This window comes from Pseudorasbora parva, chromosome 6, assembly GCF_024679245.1.
Source record: "Pseudorasbora parva isolate DD20220531a chromosome 6, ASM2467924v1, whole genome shotgun sequence".
Taxonomy (NCBI): Eukaryota; Metazoa; Chordata; class Actinopteri; order Cypriniformes; family Gobionidae; genus Pseudorasbora; species Pseudorasbora parva.
In genome coordinates this window covers 4,538,023-4,562,295 of record NC_090177.1, presented here as the reverse complement: position 1 = coordinate 4,562,295, position 24,273 = coordinate 4,538,023, and the positions used below count along the sequence as shown (strand labels likewise).

Here is a 24,273-nt window from a genome sequence, read left to right as displayed (position 1 = left end):
GAGTGTTGAGGAGCTGAGCACGGCCGCTGGAGCGATTGGTTATTAACGTTACTGTAGTGAAGCAGAGCAGGACTGAGTGTTGAGGAGCTGAGCACGGCCGCTGGAGCGATTGTTATACACACACACGGCTCGCGAACACCGGGACTTTTATTATGACGGGACGGAACACAGTCGCCTGCACTTCCGCTTTTTCCGGTCATGATTATAAGGTAAAGCAGCTCTGTTTATCATATTAGACACATTTAAGTGTGTTTAAAATGATGTTATGACGTTACTCTGTGCGTTCGCTCGGCGCTGCTGTGTCATGTTCACACTACTAAGAGTAAAGCGCTTCTGCGATTGTCAGGCGACTCCCTCAGACTCTAGGCTGACACGTCCCGGTCATTGGTTAAAATAGCAATTTTCTCACACTTTACAAATAGTTGGAAACATTTGGGATATTTTAAGAACTCAACTGAACAAAATATGTAACACTGGTATAGTGGTTTTTAGATATTTTACTGCAAAAATACTACATACTACTACATACTACATATATCAGTGTGTCGTCCTGAGCCACAGGGCTCTGTGTGCATGTTGTCTAAGCATGTTTTTTTTTTTTATTCTCATAGAACATTACCCATTCACACGATTATATGACCCTTTAATGTCGAGTTTCATACTACAGTTCTGTGAAATCAGTGTGTTCATTCAGTGTTGAATACATGTTTTTATGTTAGCTGTATTTCAATAACACTTGTCAAGATTATGATACATATATGGAGCAACTCGTCTGATTATAAATAATGTACAGCAGAAGTTCTCAGGAAGTGGTGACTGTGGCGTATAAAGACAAATGCTTGAACACTTCTCTCTTTCTTTCTGCCAGCTGTCCATCAAAATGAGTGAACGGGCGGAGAGGAAGAAGCGAACGAGACTAATGTCTTCAGATGGGATGAGCTTGTGTGTTGTTCTGCTCTGCGCTGGACTTCACTTCACCACAGGTGCGTCTGAAGCTGAACAAGGAGTGAGTTTATGATCAGTCGATGAAACATCTTACTTCAATCTATAACACGGGTTTCTGTGTGAATATATAGTAAAGTGTGATTTATTCCTGTGATCAAAGCTGAATTTATCATCATTACTCCAGTCTTCAGAGTCACATGATCCTTCACTAATCATTCTCAGATGAGGATCTGATCATCAACACACAGTTATGATGATTATCAGTGAAGAAAATTGTATTTTTCAGGATTCTTGGATGAATCGAAGACTCAAAAGAACAGCATTTATTTGAAACAGAATCTTTTGCAGCATTATAAACGTCATTATTGTCATCAGTTCTCTTTTGATCAGTTGTATGGGTAACACTTTACAATACAGGTGCACTAATATGCATTTATTCATACTTAACTAATGCACAGATAATCATGAGTTAAATGTATAACTAATGGTGAACTAACCCATTTATTAATGATTACTGCATCAGCAACTAATGCAGATTATACATGATTAATAGATTAAGTAATTATTAAATTGTTGTTAATTAAATATGTCAATATTTCCTTAATAACATATTATATTAACTAATAATGTAAATTAACACAAGGGGTCAAAGCCACGCAACTTCCAGTGTCTACTTTAATTACACTCTAAAAAATGCTGGGTTGTTTTTAAAACCCCAATGTTGGGTCAAATATGGACTAACCCAGCAATTGGGTTGTTTTAATCCTGCGGTTGGGTTAAATATTTGCTTAAGACAACCCAATCGCTTGGTTAAAGCAACCCAATGGGTTAGTCCATATTTGACCCAACATTGGGTTGTTTTTTACCCCAAATTTTTTAGAGTGTAATCATCAGCTAATGATTTATAAAGGTATCATTATGTTATGACTTTACTTGTTGAGGCACATGACTTTTAACTAACTTATTAAGTAATATGTAATTGTGGTTATGGGTTTTGAATTCATTCTGAATTAGTTAATAGTCATGTGCCCAAACAAGTAAAGTCATAACATAATGATACCTTTATAAATCATAAGCTGATGATTAATTAAAGCAGACACTGGAAGCTGAAATGCGTGGCTTTGACGAGTTGTGGTAACTAACACATTCATTTACATTATTAGTTAATATAATATGTTATTAGGGAATTAAGACAATATGACACATTTAATTAATAAAAATGTAGTAATTACTTAATCTATTAATCATGATGAATCTTCATTAGTTGCTGATAATCATTAATAAATGGGTTAGTTCTTCATTAGTCATACATTAACTCATGATTATCTGTGCATTAGATAAGCATGAATTAATGCATATTAGTGCACCCGTATTGTAAAGTGTTACCGTTGTGCATCCTTGCTGAATAAAAGTATCAATTTCTTTCATAAAAAACTGAGCTTAAAGGGTTAGTTCACCCAAAATTGAAATGTCTGTCATTAACTCCTCCCCCTAATGTCGCTCCACACCCGTAAGACCTCCGTTCATCTTCACACACAGTTTAAGATATTTTATATTTAGTCCGAGAGCGTATGCAAGTGTATGCACACTATACTGTCCATGTCCAGAAAGGGAATAAAAACATCATCACAGTAGTCCATATGAGACATCAGTGGGTTAATTAGAGTCTCTTGAAGCATCCAAAATACATTTGGGTCCAAAAATAACAAAAACTACGACTTTATTCAGCATTGTCTTCTCTTCCGCGTTAGTGTTCAATCCTCAAATAAAGATTCAAACGGTTATGAATCAGTGAATTGATTCATGATTCAGATTGCGTATCAAACCATAGATATCCATAATAAAGACTAGATGTCTCGTGCGCGCTGTTGGCCAATACCACAGGTCGCCGTCCGCAGCTGGCGGCCATCTTGTCACAGGCAGCTCGCTCACTCGTAACAGTGTGTTTTAATGGTGCATGTACTTTTAAATAACCATAACTTGCTCAAATTTCAACCGATTTTCAAACTGTTTCGTTTGTTATAAACGTCAGAGATGTAGTTATGACACTACATACTTATGAATAATTATACCCATGGACTCCAAAAGTAAAGTAACATTGAACAGAACAGATAGGTGCAATGAATATACACACACACACAAGGTATTTATGTTAAATCAATATATAGGCTACTAAAACTGTGTACCGAATGGCAACATGAGAAATATTATATATATATATATACACCCACACATATACAGCTCCGATTTTTTTTATAGTTATATACTTATATGTATATAAGAAACAAGCAGAATAATTGTGTGAAGTACTGGCACCGAGTTATAGGGGCTAGAATATTGGTTTTTTTACACAAGCTGCACAATTAATTGGTTTATCGAAACGAAAAGCTGCAATTTCAACGTGTTAAAGCATCCAGATTTGTAGCCTTGTTAATAACGCTTGTAAGAAACCAAACCATTTGTAAATCTGTCAAGATTTCAGCGAGATAAGAGTATTCATGTTCGTACCGATCACTCATCTTACATCAGGTTCCTCAGAGATGGCCAAGACAAGATGGCCGCCGGTGATGACGATGGTGACTCCACCGTAAGACATCTAGCCTTTATTATGGATATCTATGTATCAAACTGCTGAAATCACGTGACATTGGCGATATACACAACGAATCTATTCTCGTCGCATTGTAAAATGATTGTAGAGCCGCTGTAGTGAGATGGGCTTTGTGTCGATGTGTTTAGGGCCTTTATGGGTCTTGTGAGTGGGAATGGACTGAATGCCAATGGAGGCCTTTCTGAAGCCTTTCTCAGCTTTACACTAAAATATCTTCATTTGTGTTCTGGAGATGAACGAAGGTCTGACGGGTGTCCAACGACGTGAGGGGGAGTCATTAATGAAATCATTTTCATTTTTGGGTGAACTAACCCTTTAAGGCATGTTACTGCGCCCCATAAACACAACCAAGCCTAGAAAAAAAACACAGAACCACCCCTTTAAGAAGGGAAGATGCGTTCAGAGTTTTGCTGACCAGATATGGCGAAAGTTTAATCTGTCAGCTAGCTCAACTTCACGTTGCTCTGCTTGGTTATAGCCAAGCGGCTCCACCTCCATTTTCTCTTGAAGCCAATACGGAAGTGACTTAAACTGCAGTTCCTCGACTGGCCACTAGAGCGGCTCCAGAAGGAGCAGAATCTCATTGAGCTGATGTTAAAATGCCCAACTTTACAGCAGAATAAAACATGTTTACAGCCTGGGACAAATTGTGGTTTTGGTCTGTATGGCTAATTTTGACCTTCATGACGACTGTGAGGGGTGAATTTATTTAAAACTATTTTATAATAGTTTATAAAATATGTTTACATTATATGAAGCCTTAAAGGGTTAGTTCATCCAAAAATGAAAACTGATGTTTATCTGCTGACCCACAGTGCATCCAACATGTAGGTATGTTTGTTTCTTCAGTAGAACACAAATTTTTAACTCCAACCATTGCTCGTATAATGCATGTTAAAGGGGACTCCATTGGCATTATACGAGCAAAGTGGCCACTTTGATTGACAGGTGGATAGCCCATACCTGTCAACTTTTGGGTATCAAAATCCGGGATAGATGGGGGGGGGGGTTAAATCCTCACATAAACCCATAATAATAATACATTTTATTTGTACCTGTGCTCTTCCTACATGTATAACAACGTATCAAGTGGGAAATATACATAAATTGTTATTAGTTTGCACTGCATAAGTTAAGAATTATATATTTAATCCTTCTTAAAGGTACTGAAGTTATTTACTCAAGAACAGAGCATATTTAGTGAGCAATTACTTCTGTTCTTTACATTGTCATTATAAGTGAATACTGTCACTTTAAAAGATCTTCCCCTGTCGCACATGATGAAGGCGCAGTTACAAAACTTACAAAACGCGTGACTGTCCCCCACCTGCTCCTCTTCAGAAAATTAAATTCGCTGTCCCATTGATCCCGGTATTTACACAGGGTTTGGGTTTGTTGGCAGGAGTGCCTTCCGTCTCTATCGTTAGTTACGTCCATCATCCGTCTGTTTTGTTTTTCACCGCGTTGTCACTCGTCGTCATCTGACCACACACACTATAACCTCGCGACAACGGCCACCTGTAGGCTACTGCAGACGGCAGTTATCGCGAGGCTAGTTACATAGCTCAGATTGGAAATGTTTTTTTGTTCTTTTGCTCCGGTATTATTATTTTTTAATAACGCAGGTTAAAATACGGGAGATTTACGGGAAAATACAAATACGGGAGGACGGCGGGAAAGAAGGGTAAAATACGGGACTTTCCCGGCCAAAACGGGATACTTCACAGGTATGGGATAGCCGTTTGTCTGCTGTCTGTTAATCATTGCGTCACTTAAGCTCCGCCCATGTCCCGCCTCTTTGCCCATTTTCAGTTATCCGGTAGTGAGGCGCTGGCAAGATGGTGATGGCCAGCTTGTCTCTGCTTTACACTTCAGAACGGCTCGTCGGAATCCTATTGGCATTTTTCCTACTTCAGTGAGACCTCAGTGTTAACACCCACTGCTGTGATTGGCTGCTGTGAGACTTCAGTGTAAACACCCACCCACATCTTTGCATATGAAATAACTTGTTATGACCTCTTGCCTGTTTTGGGACTACGATTGTGGATTACCCTTTTATTAAAGGCCCACTGAAATCAAAATTGAATTTGTTTAGCTTTTAGTATGACTGTGTAAGGCTAACACAGTCATACTAAAAGCTAAACAAATTCAATTCAAGTTATGAATAAGCCGGTATGTTCTGCATTTAGGAGATATAAGCGTTCAAAATGTACAGTCTCTCAGTTCCGCTAAAACGAATCTCAGATTTTGATGACATCATCGCAGATTTCACCTTCTCGTCAAATCTTCTGACCAATCAAATGCTCTTTAGAATCTTAAGCCCCGCCCCCTACGCTGCTGAAGCGGCGGCTGAAATCGGTCAGTTGTTCACACACATTTACTAATTTCTACATGTTGAAAGGCACACACACTATATATGTGATAGGAAACGATTCAGAGTAAATATGCTTTCATTTGAGGTGAATAAAGTCTGTTTTCATGTTAGTTTCACACACCGCAGCAGCGCACAAACACACACACACACACCAACGCAGCGCGAATCATATGCGCGAGTCGGCGTGGACAACAAAATATATCGGACCCATTTTAATTCTGCATTTCAAAGCGATATGGAGGAGATTATGATGATACACGGTTAGAGGAAACTGGCTTTACCAAACAGAGAAAGGCTCTAGTCAAACCGTATATTAACGAAACGCTATTGGCTGTTTCAAAAAAGGGGAGGAGCTGCAAACAGCTGGAGCCGTTTCAGGGCAAATTACGTCAACACACTGAATAATGCGGCGCGTTTCAAAGCACTTCAGCGGGCCTTTAAAGCTGCATTTGGATCCTCTACCTTCTGTCTTAGAGCAGTCTGTTACAACTGGTTTGATTTATGACACAAAGAACATCTGACTGTTCATGAATCATATCAGAAATCACTGGTCTCAGATCAGGCATTAGAATTAACACGGTTACTCACGTTGTGGCTTTACTGTGGAGTCCATATTGTAAAAGTCTGTTTGCAAAGCGTGCGCAGAAATTGCAACCGATTTACCAAAGAATCCCCAGTGAAATGTAGCAAATACACATAAATAATGTTCAAATGAGACATTCATGCTGTTGAAAATAAAATAACAAATACATTCCTAGCATTAGGATCCTTTGGAAGGTTATGTTATTTTTAGTCTTTTCTTCCTCATCATCTCACTAACACTTCAGTGGGCGTGGCCAAAGTTGCGATGATGAAGTAGGCGTTGATCTTCTTCTGCAGAGGCGGTCTTTCATTAAGCTGGTTTTGGACTGCCAGTTTTCTGTGTTTTTGTGTTAGTTTAGGCTGCACAGAAGAGTTTCCATACGTCAGCTGTCGTGCAGGAGAGTCTGTGCTGCTGCGCTGCCGGGATGAAAACGCACAGGAGAAACACGTCCAGTGGTTGAACTCAGACTTTGATGAATCCCGAAACTCAGTGGACGTCATTAAGGATCAGCGATATAAAGACAGAGTTCAGATTGACAGGAATCTCTCGCTGTCCATCACTCATCTGACCGTAGACGACTCAGGATTGTATTGGTGTAATTTCTCAGAGCGTGTTCGTCTAATCGTTGAAGGTGAGAAATGCTTGTTTTATTTTAATAATAATACATGCAGACCAACCATAAACCACATGCCTGTTACCTCTGGGGTTGTTCACATGTCTGTGGGCTTCCATTTATTTTCTTGTCATAATGATATTGTATTGTATACAGTGGTTAAAGTGGGATTACTGGCCTAGTACTGTTTGGGATAAGAGTGTCAACGTGGCACCAAGTATCACTTATTTACTTTATATTTTTAATAGTTTTATTTTGGTCCATTTACATGTTAAAATTGCTGAGTATCACAATATGGAACAACAAATGTAAATTTAAACATAAAAATGGGAAGTTGAAAACTGATTAAAATGTAAACTACAACAAAAATAAATCACAAGATAGGTAGACCTACTGCAGAGTCAATGTCAAAATGCAGAAGCAAAAGATTTGCTGGATCATAAAATTATACAGTCCAAATATTGTGGCTATTCTCACATCCAATCAAAATAGCTCCCATATTGAATGGGGCTGTGACTTGATTTGTCCTTTAGCATAGTAAAGTAGTAAACGATCTTGGTGCCATGTTTTCTACCACTGAAATAATTTTTATTTTAAAGAAAACAAAATCATCAAAGCACATATATACGAGTACATGTACTGGTCATATAATTAGAATATCATCAAATGTTTATTAATTTCACTAATTCCATTCAAAAAGTGAAACTTGTATATTATATTCATTCATTACACACATACTAATATATTTAAAATGTTTATTTCTTTTCATTTTGATGGTTATAACTGACAACTAAGGACAATCCCAAATTCAGCATCTCAGAAAATTAGAATATTACTAAAGAACAAGACAAAGAAAGGGTGGCCAACTGAAAAGTAAAAGTATGAGCATGTACAGCACTCAATAGTTATTCGTGGCTCCCTTTATCCTGAATTACTGCAGCGCAGCGGTGTGGCGTGGAGTCGATCAGTCTGTGGCTCTGCTCAGGTGTTATGAGAGCCCAGGTTGCTCTGATAGTGGCCTTCAGCTCTTCTGCATTGTTGGGTCTGACATATCGCATCTTCCTCTTCATAGTACCTCATAGATTTTCTAAGGGGTTAAGGTCAGGCAAGTTTGCTGGCCAATTAAGAACAGGGATACCATGACCCTTAATCCAGGTACTGGTTGCTTTGGCACTGTGTGGAGGTGCCAAGTAGCCTAGAAATCTAGACGCACCCTAGCGGCAGCAAATCTAATCTGCCCGCGAGTGTCGTCTAGCAACTCTCAATACTCTTCTGCGCTGTATTCGCCAAACTCTTGCCGGGCCAATTACATCGTGTATAGTTGGTGGGCGGGGCCATAATGACGACGGCCGAGTTGCGTTTGCGTGCTTCTAGTAAACACAGAAACTGGCGAACGGCGGTCTTTCGAATCAGCTCTGACCGCGACTCTGGAAGACTTGAGTTAAGCTTTTCTCTGAGAAAAGAACAAAGAACGGCACTGAAGTCATTCTTAAAAAGGAAAGATGTGTTCTGAGTTTAGCCGACCGGATACGGTGAATGTTTAATCAGTCAGCGAGCTCTGCTTCACCTTCGTTGCTCTGGTTGGTTGTAGCGCTATCCTATCGCGTGCAGAGGGAGTTTGAAAGACAACCGTTTATCCGCCCCTCGGATTGAGCTGTCAATGGTGAGTTTCCAGACCAAACATCTTGATGTGGGTCTGGCTCGTCAGGCTAGGTGCCAAGTCCTATTGGGGAAAAAAATCTGCATCTCCATAAAGTTGGTCAGCAGCAGGAAGCATGAAGTGCTCAAACTTACGTTTGTGCGTAGCAGTTCTTGAAGCACTGACTCCAGCTGCAGTCCACTCTTTGTAAATCGCACCCACATTTTTGAAGGGATTTTGTTTCACAATCCTCTCCAAGGTGCAGTTATCTCTATTGCTTGCACACTTTTTTCTAGCACATCTTTTCCTTCCCTTCACCTCTCTATTAATGTGCTAGGACACAGAGCTCTGTGAACAATGACTCTTTTGCAATGACCTTTTGTGTCTTGCCCTCCTTGTGCAAGGAGTCAATGGTCGTCTTTTGGACAACTCTCCAGTCAGCAGTCTTCCTCATGATTGTGTAGCCTACAGAGCTAGACTGAGAGATCATTTAAAGGCCTGTGCAGGTGTTTTGAGTTAATGAGCTGATTAGAGGATAGCACCAGATGTCTTCAATACTGAACCTTTTCACAATATTCTAATTTTCTGAGATGCTGAATTTGGGATTGTCCTTAGTTGTCAGTTATAATCATAAAAATTAAAAGAAATAAAAATTTGAAATATATCAGTCTGTGTGTAATGAATGAATATAATATACAAGTTTCACTTTTCGAACGGAATTAGTGAAATAAATCAACCTTTTGATGGTATTCTAATTATATGACCAGCTCATGTATATACTGTCTAAATATAAATTTGTAATATTAAGTAGGTGTATATAAATATTCCTGGCTGCAACACATTAAAGAGATAGTTCACCCAAAAATGAAAATTAGCCCCTGATTAACTCACCCTTGGTGTATGACATTTTTCTTTCAGACAAATACAATTAGTTATATTAAAAAAGTCCTGGCTAATCCAAGTTTTATAATGCCAGGGATTGTTGCTCTCTTTTTAAGTCCATAAAAATGCACCTATCCATCAAATAACGTGCTCCCCACAGCTCCGGGAGGTTAATAAAGGCCTTCTGATGCAAATTCATGCATTTGTGTTAGAAAAATATCCATATATAAAACTTTCATAATTAAAGTTCCTGGCGATCGCCATCCTTGTAAACAGTGTTGAAAGTGCCTTTTAAAAGTGGAGTTTTAAAACCAGTGATGTCCCAAATTTGAGCTATTTAGAGGGGTTGGGGACAGGGCATGTGTTTGACTTCTTTGATCTACATACGTGTTTTTTAAGATGGTTGAAGTCTAAAAAAAATAATACAAATTTAGTGTTAGTGGGCGGTAGATTATATGTCAACTGCTTTCTCCTCATTTCCATTACTCTTTTTTTTTTACTCAGTCTCCTTCTCTTCCCCTCCTAAAGTTGAGCTTTGACTAAGAGTCTATTCATTTTTGTCAGGTTAATTCACTGAAGGCTGCAAACGCTTGGTAAATAAATATTAATTCTGAAATACATGAATTCACAATATACACATACATTCATTATCTCATGCCTAATCTGATTAAATTATGTTCAAAAATAGTTATACACACCGAGGTCTGGACCACGGCGACCTCATAGTTTGACCTCAACACTTCCGTTCACATGGTCGGAGCTAAAGGTCTGGTTTAGATAGTTTCGCAACAGACTGTGCTCATGATGTTGTGCTTGTATCAAATTCAAATTATTAAGCGACTGCCTGACGCTTTGGCGGTTTATTTATTTATCTGAGGTGACCGTTCACTGAAAAAAAGTGTTGGATTTACATGATTTAATTGTGTACATCAGTCCCACATGAATCAATTAAGTTAAACAAACATAATGTGTTAATGTAACTTCAACATCATGGAATGAATACATTTTAAGGGACCCAATTAAGTCATTTCAAAGTGAATTTATATGGCTCCGTCATGATTCAAGCATTCGATTTAAATTATTTATTCATCCACTTCAATATCATTTATTCATTCATTCACTTCGATTTCAATTATTTATTCATCCACTTCAATTTCCTATATTTTATTGTTACGCAACTAAATTTTAACATAAGTACACTTTTAGCTAGTAATAGCACACTGTTTCAGCAAAGCCGTAATGACATTAGTTGTTTTAGTTCACAGCCTAAGCAAATGTTATAATTATGAATGGGAAACTGGATTTTCTCTCAATAAAGTTTCCACGTTGCTGTCGTGTCCAATGAAAATGCTCTCTATGTTTTTATTATAAATTCCCAAGTGAACTTGTTGTGATCATAATAAATTATGATACATTTTACTTCAAGATAAATCTATGTAGCCAATGTCAAACTGTTTATCATAGGGGAGAGTGGGGCAAGATGAGCCATTTTTTACTTATGTGGTCCTCAAGATGTCTAGTATGACAGTATCTAAAGTAATTTCAGGAGGTTTGCTATTATTATAAATAATCAGAATGCATCTCTGACAAATGGTTATAAAATTATGGCTTCTTATAAAAAAAACTGTTCCTCTGGCTCAATTTACCCCATATTAGGTTGCACCATCTGAGTGTAAACGCACCATCTGATTCGAACTCGCATGAAATTGTAAAGATAATTTACCTCTTTTAAAAACACCTTCAATAATCACATTTCCTCATCCTGGAAGTGACGGCCAGTTGGTAGTATGTGTTGATTACTTCACCTCTTGCTCTGTGTCTTGTGCTCCACCTTTTAAGGCTCGGGTTGTGCTGTACTTCGCAACCTTCTGCTCCGTGAGGGTTTGGTTGGATGCTCGCCTGAAGCTGAAGCATTGCCATGGCTGGCGCCCTTGCACGGATGGTAGGCCACTGGATAAGCAGATGGCTGACCCTTAAGGCAGGGGATGCAAGTTGTACTCCCCTCGCTTCGGAGGGTTCAAGGCGTTCTTTTGCTGAGTACAATGCTATTGGCAATGTGTTTTAGGTCCACGCTTGTAGGCATTGTCAGTGAGACTGCGCCATCACATAGAGGGTTCTGTGGGTCTCTGTGATGGACAGCCAGCTTGGGCAGTATGGGCAGTTGACTCCAGGACAGGTGGTAGACCTCAACAGGCCTCCTTGCAAGAGAGTCCCGACGTCGTGGCCCATATGTGCCACGGAGGGTTCTCCCCAACAATGTCGGCTGCAACAGAAACCTCGTCAACTAGTAGACCCTTTATGGCCTCCCTGGAGATGAGTCTCCAGGTGGTTACTGGATGTCCAGTTCTTCGTCAGCCAGCAGACAAGCTACTGTCAGCCCGGGGTCGCAGCGAGAAGTGGGCTGCTAGCAGGTAGTAGGTCCCTCCAGGTCTCCCTGTAAGATTGCAGTCCAGGTAGTAGGCCTCACCAGGCCTCCCTCAAAGTTCTCACGGGAGTTCCCTGCTCTTGGGTGCCTGGGTAACATGCAGGTCTTGCTATGGGAATGAGTTCCCAGTCTCCAGCTACTCTGAGAGTTGGTGTCGACTGCTAATCAGGTGGTAGGCCTTGCTGAGCCTCCTTGAAGGCCTTCCGGAGGGTAACAGGCCTCTCCTGGCCTCCCCTGAGGGGGTGTTCCTTGGCATCAGTCACTGGCAGCCTCACCAGGCCTCCCTGAGGATGAGTTCCCGGTTCCAGTCTCTGTGGCAGTTAGCATGGATTGCCAACGGCTAGTATGCCTCGCCAGGCCTCCCGGATGGCTTGCTATCAGGTAGTAGAGGGATTTGCCGTTGGGTAGCAGGCTTCACCTGGCCTTCGCTGAGGACGCGTTCATGGTCTTCAGTCACTGGACTCCTAGCAATGGTCTGCTAGCAGGTAGTAGCCCTCACCAGGCCTCCCTAAAGACTTGCTATTGGGCTGGGCCTCCCTGAGGGTGAGCTCCGGGAACTCAGTCACCTCTGATGGTTTGCACAAATTGTTAGTTGTCTTCCTGAGGGCGAGACCCCGAGCCTGGACGCCCGGCTAGCTGGCATAACTTGCTTTCAGGTAGTATGCCTTGCCAGGCCTCCCTGAGGGCAAACCCCTGAGTTGGGATGCTCAGGCAGCTAGCATGGTCTGCTACCAGGTGCTAGGCTTCACCAAGCCTCCCTGAGGGTGAGTCCTGGAACCTCAGTCACCTCTGACGGTTCACATGAATTGCTAGCAGGTAGCTTAGAGAAACGCTCCCTAGCTGGCATAACATGCTATCAGGTAGTAAGCCATATCAGGCCTTTCTGAAGGAGAGTCCCTGGGTCCCAGTCTCTGTGACAAATTAGCATTGACTGCTAGCAGGTAGTAGGCCGCTCTAGGCCTCCCTAAAGCCTTATTGTCAGGTAATAGGCCTTGTCAGGCCTCCCTGAAAATGAGCTCCTTAGTTGAGATGCTCGGGCACCTAGCATGGTCTGCTACCAGGTGTTAGGCTTCACCAAGCCTCCCTGAGGGAACGAGTCCCGGTTTTCCGGCTACCTTGACAACTAGCTTTGACTATTATCAGGCAATAGGCCTCATCAGGCCTCCCTGAGGAGGAGCGCCCCTGTCTGGACGCTCGAGCAGCTAACATGGATGGTTATCAGGTGGCAGGCCTTACTAGGCCTCCCTGAGGGAATGAGCTTCGGTTCCCAGCTGCCGTAACAGTCAGCCTCGACGGTTGTCAGGTGGAGGCCCCTTCAGGCCTCCCCGGGGAATGGGTTCCCAAGATGGGAACGCATAACTGGCTTTATGCTGACAGCTAGTAGTTGCCTACTATCAGGGTTCCGGCTCTAGCCAGCAGCACCTGAGAGCGGGCTCATACCCTAGCGTAACGAGACGCAACTTCTGCTACACTGTCCGTTCAGAACAGGGACCTGCCAGCCTATAGCAAGGTTTACCTACAAGGCAGGCTAAAGAGCTCCACTCATGGAGGGTCGTCTGCGAGCTTACCGCCGCCTGAGCCTGGTCAAACGGTCGCAGGCCCCTCACAGGGCCTCCCAGTTCGATCAGCCCATAGGCCTGTAGTGCCTCCTGAGCACCCCCGTAATTCATGTGTTCAGTAGATCCTAGGATTAAGCAGCTAAACTCCCCTCACTAGAAAGGGTTGGAAAGCGCTACGCTAAGCGCTGCTCTCCAAGATAACCCGTCTCTGAGATCCTGTCTGAGGCGGACTTTACCAGTTTGCAGTCCCTCAGTTTGGATGCCTCCCCAGATGGTGAGTGTCCAGAGGCTCTGTTTTTTAACAAACAGGGCGGGCAGGTAACTTAAGTGTCCCATTTAAGTTACACCAGGTGTAGCCTCCCTGGTGGCATTCGGTGAAGTTTTTCCCAAAAGGAATAGTGACATGTTAAAGGAACCACTTCTGTTGAATGTGTTGGTTCCAGGCCTTTGAGCAGCCTGGGTAGGAATATTACTATAGGAAGGTTCCTCCTGAGGCTTATAGCTTGGGCTATGACTTTAGGGAATGTTGTCACTGACAGCCTAGTGTGACCAAAAGGGGAGAGTCTCAGACATTTTAATTGAATTTGCTTGTCCTGACAGTTGTCACTGCCAGTGGTCATGCAATCCCCTCAGCATGGTGGCGTCGGTATATCATTCCCCGTAGCGTCAGCTGATGCAACGCAAGTTATCTATTTAACCATTGTTCCCTGGGAACAGGGAACAAGATGCTACGTCTCGTTGCCATGTCTCGGGGCCTGCCTGCAAACAGTCCCTTCAGACAAAGAATCTGGTGTCAGCATCTTGCAGTTGATGGAGATTTGTGGGATGCACATCCAGGGCATGAAGCTCCCATTCCACCACATCCCAAAGATGCTCTATTGGGTTGAGATCTGGTGACTGTGGCGGCCATTTTCGTACAGTGAACTCATTGTCATGTTCAAGAAACCAAATTGAAATGATTCAAGCTTTTTGACTTGGTGCATTATCCTGCTGGAAGTAGCCATCAGAGGATGGGTCCATGGTGGTCATAAAGGGATGGACATGGTCAGAAAAAATGCTCAGGTAGGCCGTGGCCTTTAAACGATGCCCAAATGGCACTAAGGGGCCTAAAGTGTGCCAAGAAAACATCCCCCACACCATTACACCACCACCAGCAGCCTGCACAGTGATGGATCCATGTTCTTTAGACCTGGACAGCTTAGCTTTGCTGTGACCGCCATTACATCTGTTATGCCAAAACTTTACGTTGACAAGCTAAAAAGTTTTTAAAGTAAACGTGTGCCTTCCACTCCTCACTTGCTTCTCATTTTCACCATCTGGCAGAAATTATGTGTGATTCCAAAATGTATGGAACGTAACAATAAAAGTGTACGGTTGCGTCACACTGAGTCAATTTACCCACTGGCTCATCTTACCCCACCTTCCCCTACAGTAATTTTTTATTACGTCTGACCAACAAACTCATAATGTCAGATGTCATGATAATCAAATATAATTGTTGTCTGCAGGTTGCTCTATATCAGGGAATGAAGCATCAGTGGAGATCAGCAGATATTCAGGGGATTCGGTCTTTCTGTCCTGTTCGGTCGAATGCAGCGCTCGTTATAATCCAGACGTGTTCAGATGGACGTTACCAAACGACAGAGAAATAAACCGGAGTAACTCTGCAGAACTGAGTCGACTCCATCAGGGCAGATTTCACATGTTTGATGTACAGTCAGGAAATTTCTCTCTGCTGATTTCTAACCTGACGGAGAAAGACGAAGGACGGTATAATTGCTGGATTAATGACAATCAGCAGAAGAGCTTTAATCTCACCGTTATCATCATTTTCCAGCAACTTTGTGTGAAACTCGGTTAATTTCACTAGATTGTCTTTTTGGATTGAGAAGTAAAATTTTGACATCAAAAACTTTTGAAAACCTCGCAATCTCAGTGAACAGGGAGCATTCTGATCAAACGTTCTTCCCGTAACGTTAATACAACGTTTGTTCTGCGCTAAGTTTACGCATCACTTGTATTTTGTACAGTTGTTTTAGTTTTTGCACCATCTAGAGGTAGTTTTTTAGACAATAAGTGCTCACATTTCATCAGTCAGCATCTCCTCAGTCTTTGGATGCCAAAGGTAACACTTTAGAAAAATGGTCATTAGTTAACTACACTAGTTAACATAAACTAATGATGAACTGCACTTATAAAGCATTTATTTATCTTTGTTAATTTCAACATTTACTAATGCATTATTAAAATATTGTTAATAGTTAATGCACTGTGAACTAACATGAACAAACCATGAACAGCTAGATTTATATTAAAGCTGCAGTCCGTAGTTTTTCCTCTTTGTCGCCATCTCTGTTCGAAAACTGCAATTGCAGTTATTCGCGGAATTATCAACTCTACGTGAGACGTGCCCCGGTCGGCACAGCGCGGAGGAATCAAATGTGCAGCTGTCAGGAGAAGCGTTGTCAGTCACCCGGTGTGGATTCTGTCATTCACAATCACAGACTTTACTGTTTGAAAGTATGACCGACATAAGAATGTCATCTGAACAAGTAGCTCATCCTCATTTGTTCTGACCAACTAAGGTGAAAAAAGCATTGCAATACATCGCAATGATTAATCTAACGATCGTTTATCATAATCATCGTCAAACTGCAAATTATAATTTTTCAAACTGTTAATATTATCAGGATTGCGTGACTACATTTAATGTGTATTAGGGCTGTAGTACAGTTTCCATTTCTGCGCAGTCTAATTTCTAATCGTCATATACCTACACATTAATGTGGAGTAGAGGTGAAGCTCCCTCTCACAGCAAGCACAAAATAACTGATGTTACCATAATGCACATAGCAAAACGAGAACGGCCCAACAAAGGAAAACTCCTTAAAGGGGGGGGTGAAACACTCAGTTTCAGTCAATCTTATGTCAATCTTGGGTACCTATAGAGTAGTATTGCATCCTTCATATCTCCGAAAAGTCTTTAGTTTTATTATATTTATAAAAGAAATATGGGCTGTACCGAGTCTTTCCGGAAAAAAAACGAGCGCCTGGAGGCGTATCGTGTGGGTGGAGCTAAAGAATGACGAGCACACAAAGCGGTGACGTCCTCAAGCGTGGAGAAGCCCATGGCTATCTCAGCTAATACAGATAATGATCCAGAATCATTCGGAGGCTGAAATAAATTGAACAGGAGAAACAGCAGCAGCAGGACGTCCGTCTCTGTGGTATGGACTGTATTTAATGGCCTCTCCACATTTCTGTGTGTTTACTCGCAGTTTATGAGGACATGATTCGGTTTATGGACTATTGTATGAGACCAAACCTTAGCAGTAGCAAGCAAAACGGTTTTGCACGTCAGACTAGTGTAACGTTATACAGAGAACAACAATGGAGTAACCGTTAGCGCATTTGAATGACGAAGCACGCGATCGTGTCGTTTACTGATGTTTACTCACGCGACGATAGCCAACAGCACAGACATCTGAAGCAGTTTTACTCACCGGCTGCTTCCAAAGCAGGACCGAACCTTTATCGCTGGGACCGCTCCGTCAAAAACACACTTCTTTGGTATGATTTGGTGAAGTCCTGTGACAGCAGTGACCGTGGAAATCCACTTTTGCGACGCAACTGAAGCGATGCTGTGAAGCTTCCCGTCATTTCTGCGTTCAAATCGGTTCAAATGCAGCGCTGCCTTCCCAGAATGCTGTGCTGAAGCGTTGAAGTCGCTCGACGTCACCCATAGGAATAAAGTGGAGCGCGGCGCGGACTATAACCAACATAAGTGTTCACGGACGACTGGATCTGCACCTGAGCGAGTGTTTATGGCTGTGCATTTCCTCTCTCTCGCTCTAGTCACGCGCGCGCGCACCCTACCGGGAGAAGAGCCCGTACGGCCCATACAAGGACCTTCCGCTCTATTAACGTCAAGCCGACCCATACTCGAAAAAAACTCGCCGAAACTTGTGAGAAACCGGAAGGAGTATTTTTGACACAGAAATAACCCCCCCCCCCCCTAACTGCATGAATTAAGCGAACAGGTGTGCTACTGTTACATAGCCTAATTCAACCAGTGAAATGTCTTGCCTGTTCAGCAGAAAAAAAGCTGAAAACCCCTTCAAAACACGGAGTTCACGCCACCTTTAAATATCCTTGTTTTTGCGTCGCCCGGGTGAAGTCTCTTTTTCCACACTCCACAGTCCGAAGACTTTTGCATTTTACAGCGGATGAATCTCCAGTTGTCACTGGTGACTGTTGTTAGAACTTTTTGGATCTGCCATCACACTGATAAGTTTAATTATTATATCAAGTGGTGTGAGAAAAGGCTATCTCCACTTCCATCATCCTCACATGCGATAGCCTGCTAACCGGGACTCCTTCTTTATGTGTTCAGATGTGACGTAATGACGCAAACATATGCTTGAGTTTCCCGGGGAAATCCACCAGTACCACTGGAGTTAAAAATATTATTACAAGCTTACTGCTGTAAATCGAGCTACGGTAAGCAGATCGTTTTGAACACTGGCTGGTTATGTACTTGCTAAAAAATTTATTTTGGATAATTTTTAACCCAAAAAGTTACGGACTGCAGCTTTAACTGTGTAGCGTCTGTGGTCTCTTACAATGAGGATCAAAGAGGAACCCAATGTTGATTGTAAAAGGGGGGGGGGGGGTAGCTTTTAGCCGCATGTAAATTAAGAGCCACGCCACAGAGTCTGGGGGAAGTGACAACTTCGGCAGTTTTACGACCCCGTCCAAATAACACAGGCCCTGATCGGGTCACACGACTCGAACCCTGTTTCCCCCCCCTTTTCATTCCCCAGACCGAAAGGCGCCAAGGCTCCTGTCAATACACAAGGACTCACAATATACACACACACATTCCTTATGAAGCTTTAATTAAGACTATTCTAGACTGTATACGAGGTAGCTTGGTGTGTATATGCATGCTCCTTGACTCAGGCCTACTCAGTCATGGCATAGAAACAATGTAAGCTCATTTTAAATGCTTGTATTTCTGTGTAAAATTGTATCTCTGTTTTAATATCTCCCAGCCATAAGGTGTTTGATATCTAAATATTCCTATTTCTTTGACTTACTCAACGATGCACAAAATGGGATTGTGAAATGTATCATTAATATGTTTAGCCGACTTGGGAGTAAAACCATACAAAATCAACACCCCTTTACGACACCTCAGAAACATGCAAAATAGGCCATAAAATGAGACAGAGAACTTTTCCCGCTCAGAATTCACCCTCTGGATTGGGTGAATTAGCCAGAAGGGGGCGTGGATTAATTCTCTTAAAAGACCAGTGGAGACCACAATCTTCCCTCTTGGCTTCTGAAACTCTCTTCTGAACTCTTCTCTTCTGAAAACTCCTCTTCAAGAAACTCCTTTTCTACAATCCGGTCTTCAACAACCCTTTGTTCCTCGTTCCATCAACTTAAGCCCACAGGCTTCTTCAGGAGGTGGACCCAAAGCGCCGCTAAAGGAAAAACTACGTCACCTCCCGACCTCGGAGAGAAACCCCGGAGACGCAGAAATACACACACACACAAGCGAGAAGCCAAAACGAAACCAAAAAGAATGCAAGTATTCTTCTTCTTATAAAAGTCAAACTGCTGTAAAGAGGGTGTGTATTTCCCCGTTGGGACAAGTAACTCCGTGAAGGTCGTATGTGATGAACTAAAGGAAAGCTGTTTCTTACCTCTAATGCTTTGTACCATCTCTCTCTCTTGCTCTCTCTCTCTTTTATCTCCCTCTAATTTCAGTCTATTCATTATTCTCTTTTATGTATTCTTTCGTTAATATCTACATGTCTACTTTCTTGATGCATATTTAGTGTGTACTTTCTGTGTGAATCGTAGTGTTATTTTTAGTCTGTGTTTATTAAACCTCCAAAAGACATTTAAGATCTAAGTTACCTAACTGCTTATGCTACTATGTTAGTAAAGTAAACTGTATGACCATTTGAAATATTGAACTTGTCCTGATCAGTAAAGTTAATGTTTCTTATGCGCTCGTAAAGCAGTAATCCCTTATGGAGAATTGAGTTGAAAAGTCTATTACTAATTTGGTGGACGAACTTAGTAGGATAATTTCAAGCAATTTCATAAAGGGTTACTTGTATTTAATTAAACAATTTTCCCTATCGGAAAATTTTTAATACGTAATGAATGACTGGCAAATTATATTCATAAATTCATGAATATTGAATATTGAATCCCTTTTGAGTTAATTATTCCCCGAGACATTAAACTCATAAGCTCGTTGTTGTTACAGCTGACAAAGATGAACAAATACAATAACATGTACTGCTCCTGGTTAGTTTGTGTTAGTTAATACATCACCTAATGTTACCTAATGAAACTTAAATAAATAAATAAATAAATATGTAAATGAATACACAGATAAATAGATAAATAAATGTGATAATATCAAAATAAACGACTCATTTACTGTTGCACATGGAAAAGTAAAAATAAATGCAATTAATAGATCAATCTAAAATGGGAATAAATAAATGTAAAATTAAATGAATGCATAAATATAAATATAAAAATAAACAATGCAATTAATTAACAGATTAATAAAAGTTAAACATATATATTTTTAAATGTATAAAAGCAGAAAAGAATAAATTAAGGGAAAGACAATACAAAACTTAATTTGATTAAAAATGAATCATTTTGTTTTCATAGTCAGATCTATTTCTCTCTTTATTCATTTACATATTTGTATATTTATTTATTTACTTATTCATTCATTAATTGATTTTTTATTTCTGCAGCTCCATAGTTGCCAACCTTTGTTTTGTGTTTGTAAAAGCATCATCTGTAAATTAATTCTTCGTTATATAATGCTTGATGATACATATTTGCCATAAGTTTATTCAAAGCTTTGATTTATTAGCTTAGCCTTTGTCTGATATAGCACTCGGTGTGTTCATTTCAGTCTACTTTGATAAGATAACTACTCTACATGCATGAATATCTGTATTTGTTGCTATTTTCTTGGTCATCTGATAATCCCATTTATGCAAATTGATTACACTCAATTTATTTGGGTTTCAAGTTTCAGAACTAAACGGATGTCCTTTAGTCAGTGGATAATTGTTCTGATAATTGTTTATTTACATTTTTACTTCTTATTCATAATGCACATGGTGTCTTATTAAGCGACACAGACTAAGATGAATTCTGACTCGTCTGTACTCCGGCTGGTTGTTAAATTGCATCTGTACATGTGGGAGAACAGTTGTAACCATAGATATCCATAATAAAGGCTAGATGTCTTACGGCGGAGTCACCATCGTCATCACCGGCGGCCATCTTGTCACAGGCAAGCTTTCTGTTGGGCTCTGAGGAACCTGATGTAAGATGAGTGATCTGTACGAACATAAAAACTCTTATCTCGCCGAAATCTTGACGGATTTACAAATGGTTTGGTTTCTTACAAACGTTATTAACATGGCTACAAATCTGGATGCTTTAACACGTTGAAGTTGCAGCTTTTCGTTTCGATAAACGACTTAATCGTGCAGCTTGTGTATCACGGCTAACTTACGTGAACGTTATCAAGGCTGAGACCACAATCGAGCTGTTCAATTATATAGGTTTATTGACACCAATAACGATTTTATGACAACCAATCTTTTGCCTCGTTAAAATAAACTTAGTTTGCATGTTTTTTTTTGTTTAATTTTTTTTAAAATACAAATTATTTTATTATAATAGTGATATTCTCATTATAAAAGTATATATATATATATATATATATATATATATATATATATATATATATATATATATATATATATATATATATATATATTAGCTATTAGCAGCACAAAAAAAATTCAGAGCTTTATATGTGTGTGTTTGTGTATATATATTATATATATATATATATATATATATATATATATATGTGTGTGTGTGTGTGTGTGTGTGTGAGTGTGTGTGTGTGTGTGTATTCATTTTGCACCTATCTGTTCTGTTCAATATTACTTTCATATTGAAGTCCATGGTTATAATTATTCATAAGTATGTAGTGTCATAACTACATCTCTGACGTTTATAACAAATGAAACAGTTTGAAAATCGGTTGAAAATTGATCAAGTTATGGTTATTTAAAAGTATATGCACCATTAAAACACACTGTTACGAGTGAGCGAGCTGCCTGTGACAAGATGGCCGCCAGTTGCGGACGGCGACCTCCATTGGCCAACAGCGCGCACGAGACATCTATGCTGCGTCCCAATTCGCATACTTATACTACGTCCTAAAAGTATGTACTTTTTTTGTGAAGAAAAAGTATATACTTTTGAGTGTGTAGCAGAAAAGTATGCACGCTTCGGGACATACTACTTCACCATCTTTAACGGACTCTGTCGCTTAGTTACGTGCATCCCGTCACCGTCACTGCCCTGTCAATCATCGTCAGATTCGTCACAGTTCAAATCCTCCACATTCAGATTAATCTCCTACCGTATCGGAGAGAAATGTAGCCGCTCGTTGATCTGCCATTTGTGGGTCTTTAATGCAGAGACTCTCCTCATGTATTTACAGTTTAAATATAATGATGCATTTAAAAGTTAATGGCCAAACGTGTGATTACAAAAGTTCACAATGCTGCTGCGGGTGAAATATAATGTGACAACACTGAATAAATATATTTTTGTCAGGTTAAATATTGATAGTTGGTCACTTAAACCCCTTTATCTAAACTTCTCTACTTAACCGTTGAACTCGCACATCCGTCATGTTTGTAGTTTTTTAACGGTTTTTATCCGCGTTTGTAGTTCTAATCGAATCCTCGTCCAACTCGCAATGGGTTGTGGGAAATATCAGCCGTTAGAGTGCACATCGATCCATACATAGACAGTAAAAGAAATGGACACAGCGACCCCATTGACGTCTACGGCGAAATAATGAAGTCAACCTAGGGACACTCACTTCCTGATGGCTGAGCGAACTGCGCAGGCTCAGACTGAGCTTGACGACGTAGATGTGACGTGAGCCTCCTGTCTGACAGCTGTGAGTCTTCTAGTAGATGTGGAAAGCGAAATCTGAATCACGTTGTTTAAATATTTTCTCCCGTTGCTTTTGGCTCACTATGGGCTTCTCCCCATTCTTCCCCCTTGACTTTATCAGACTAGTCTCCAGGACATGTCTCCACGTCCCCCCGACTGCCTCATAGACAGTAAAAGATTGCCTGGGAGTGTCTCCTCAGGTCTATACGGTAATTTCTCAACTGTGCGACAGGGTCGCGTTGGTTATGACGCAATCGTTAGCCTATTTTTACAAAAACAGCTTCTGCGGGGCGATAGTGTAAGATACAAGGTAATGGAGCCTTTTATACATTGTCGTGTTTCTTTAGAAATAAACAATGGACAAATGGAGTCTTTAAACGCCTCAGATGTAAAGTTATTCACTGTCAAAGTGACTCAAAAATGAATGGGAGTCAATGGGATGCTAACAGCAGGTGATGGCTTGGTTAGCAATGGCAGCCCCTAGGGGTGGAACGCTTTCCGAGCGCTAGATTACCCCCTTGGATCCATACTGTGAATTCGGACCGGAAATAGTAAACCATCCGGGAATCTTTGGAATACTCTTTTCAACATACTACGATTTGGGACACACTAATTCTATTTTCAAATACTATTTAGGATGGATAGTATGCGAATTGGGACGCAGGGCTAGTCTTTATTATGGATATCTATGGTTGTAACAGTGTATTTTATACATAGGCCTATATCAGCCAGTGTTATATTCACCATTAGGGGGCGCTTGAGCGCTAAACCCCTTGTATATAAATTGGGAGTAGAGTAGAAGAAGTCAGTTTGTTTGGAAGAGGGAAGCATGGGATTAATCTTGCATCTCCAGCAACACACGTTGCTCCTGATTGAGAACTTTTTGTTTCATGTTCAATCATGTAAGTTTAATTTCTCCTTACGTTGTGTATTTGTTTTCACCTGATGTATATAATTTATGTGTGGGCTCAAACTATACTGCATGAATTGCCAAGGCTCCACATATATGGATATTAAGTGACTCCTAACCCATGGATGGTTCTCACTGCATGTCCTTATGGAATATCAAATATCCTGATTTTGTGGACTATATTGTTTTGGTGGATTATTTGAAGAACATATGGGTCTTTTTTGGGTGGGGTTTGGACATCGTCTTAAACTTTGACTATTTCAACCTTCATCGTAGTGATTCCATATTTGCCCAAAAAAATCATTCATCCACAACCCTCAGCTGATCTGAGAAACATTTCTTATTTTCATTGTGCATTCTTTTTTTTCTATTGATTTGTATTTCTTTGACTTGCTGTACTGGTATTAATTCAGTTTATTTCAATGTATTGCTCTGGGTATTTTTCTGGTGTACCTTAAACATTACCTTTTATATAAAGGTATAATAATTGCATTTGGTCTCTATCATTTGTGACGATATACTGTGAAACATACTAAGATATGCACTCAAAAAAATGACTTGTTAAGTTTACTTAAAAAATATGTGGTAAGTGGTTACACAACTATATTAAGCAATTTTTACAAATAATAGAAAGCTGTCAGAATACACACAGAGCATCTCAGTTTGTTGCGTATGGGGCGGCATATCCGCTGA

General features: G+C 40.5%; 1 protein-coding gene across 1 annotated transcript; it reads left to right on the top strand.

The window, feature by feature from the left end:
• Positions 1-872: 872 nt before the first annotated feature.
• LOC137079174 (netrin receptor DCC) lies at positions 873-15,572 on the top strand. The gene is made up of 3 exons (XM_067447138.1): positions 873-983; positions 6,872-7,144; positions 15,140-15,572. The coding sequence occupies exons 1-3, from the start codon at positions 881-883 to the stop codon at positions 15,490-15,492; spliced, it is 729 nt and encodes a 242-aa protein (XP_067303239.1). The 5' UTR covers positions 873-880; the 3' UTR covers positions 15,493-15,572.
• Positions 15,573-24,273: the final 8,701 nt, after the last annotated feature.

Coding starts and splice junctions, on each gene's coding strand:
- LOC137079174 (XM_067447138.1), top strand. CDS start 881: ATGAGTGAACGGGCGGAGAGGAAGAAGCGAACGAGACTAATGTCTTCA. Junction 984..6,871: donor TGGACTTCACTTCACCACAG/GTGCGTCTGAAG, acceptor GTGTTAGTTTAG/GCTGCACAGAAGAGTTTCCA. Junction 7,145..15,139: donor TGTTCGTCTAATCGTTGAAG/GTGAGAAATGCT, acceptor TGTTGTCTGCAG/GTTGCTCTATATCAGGGAAT.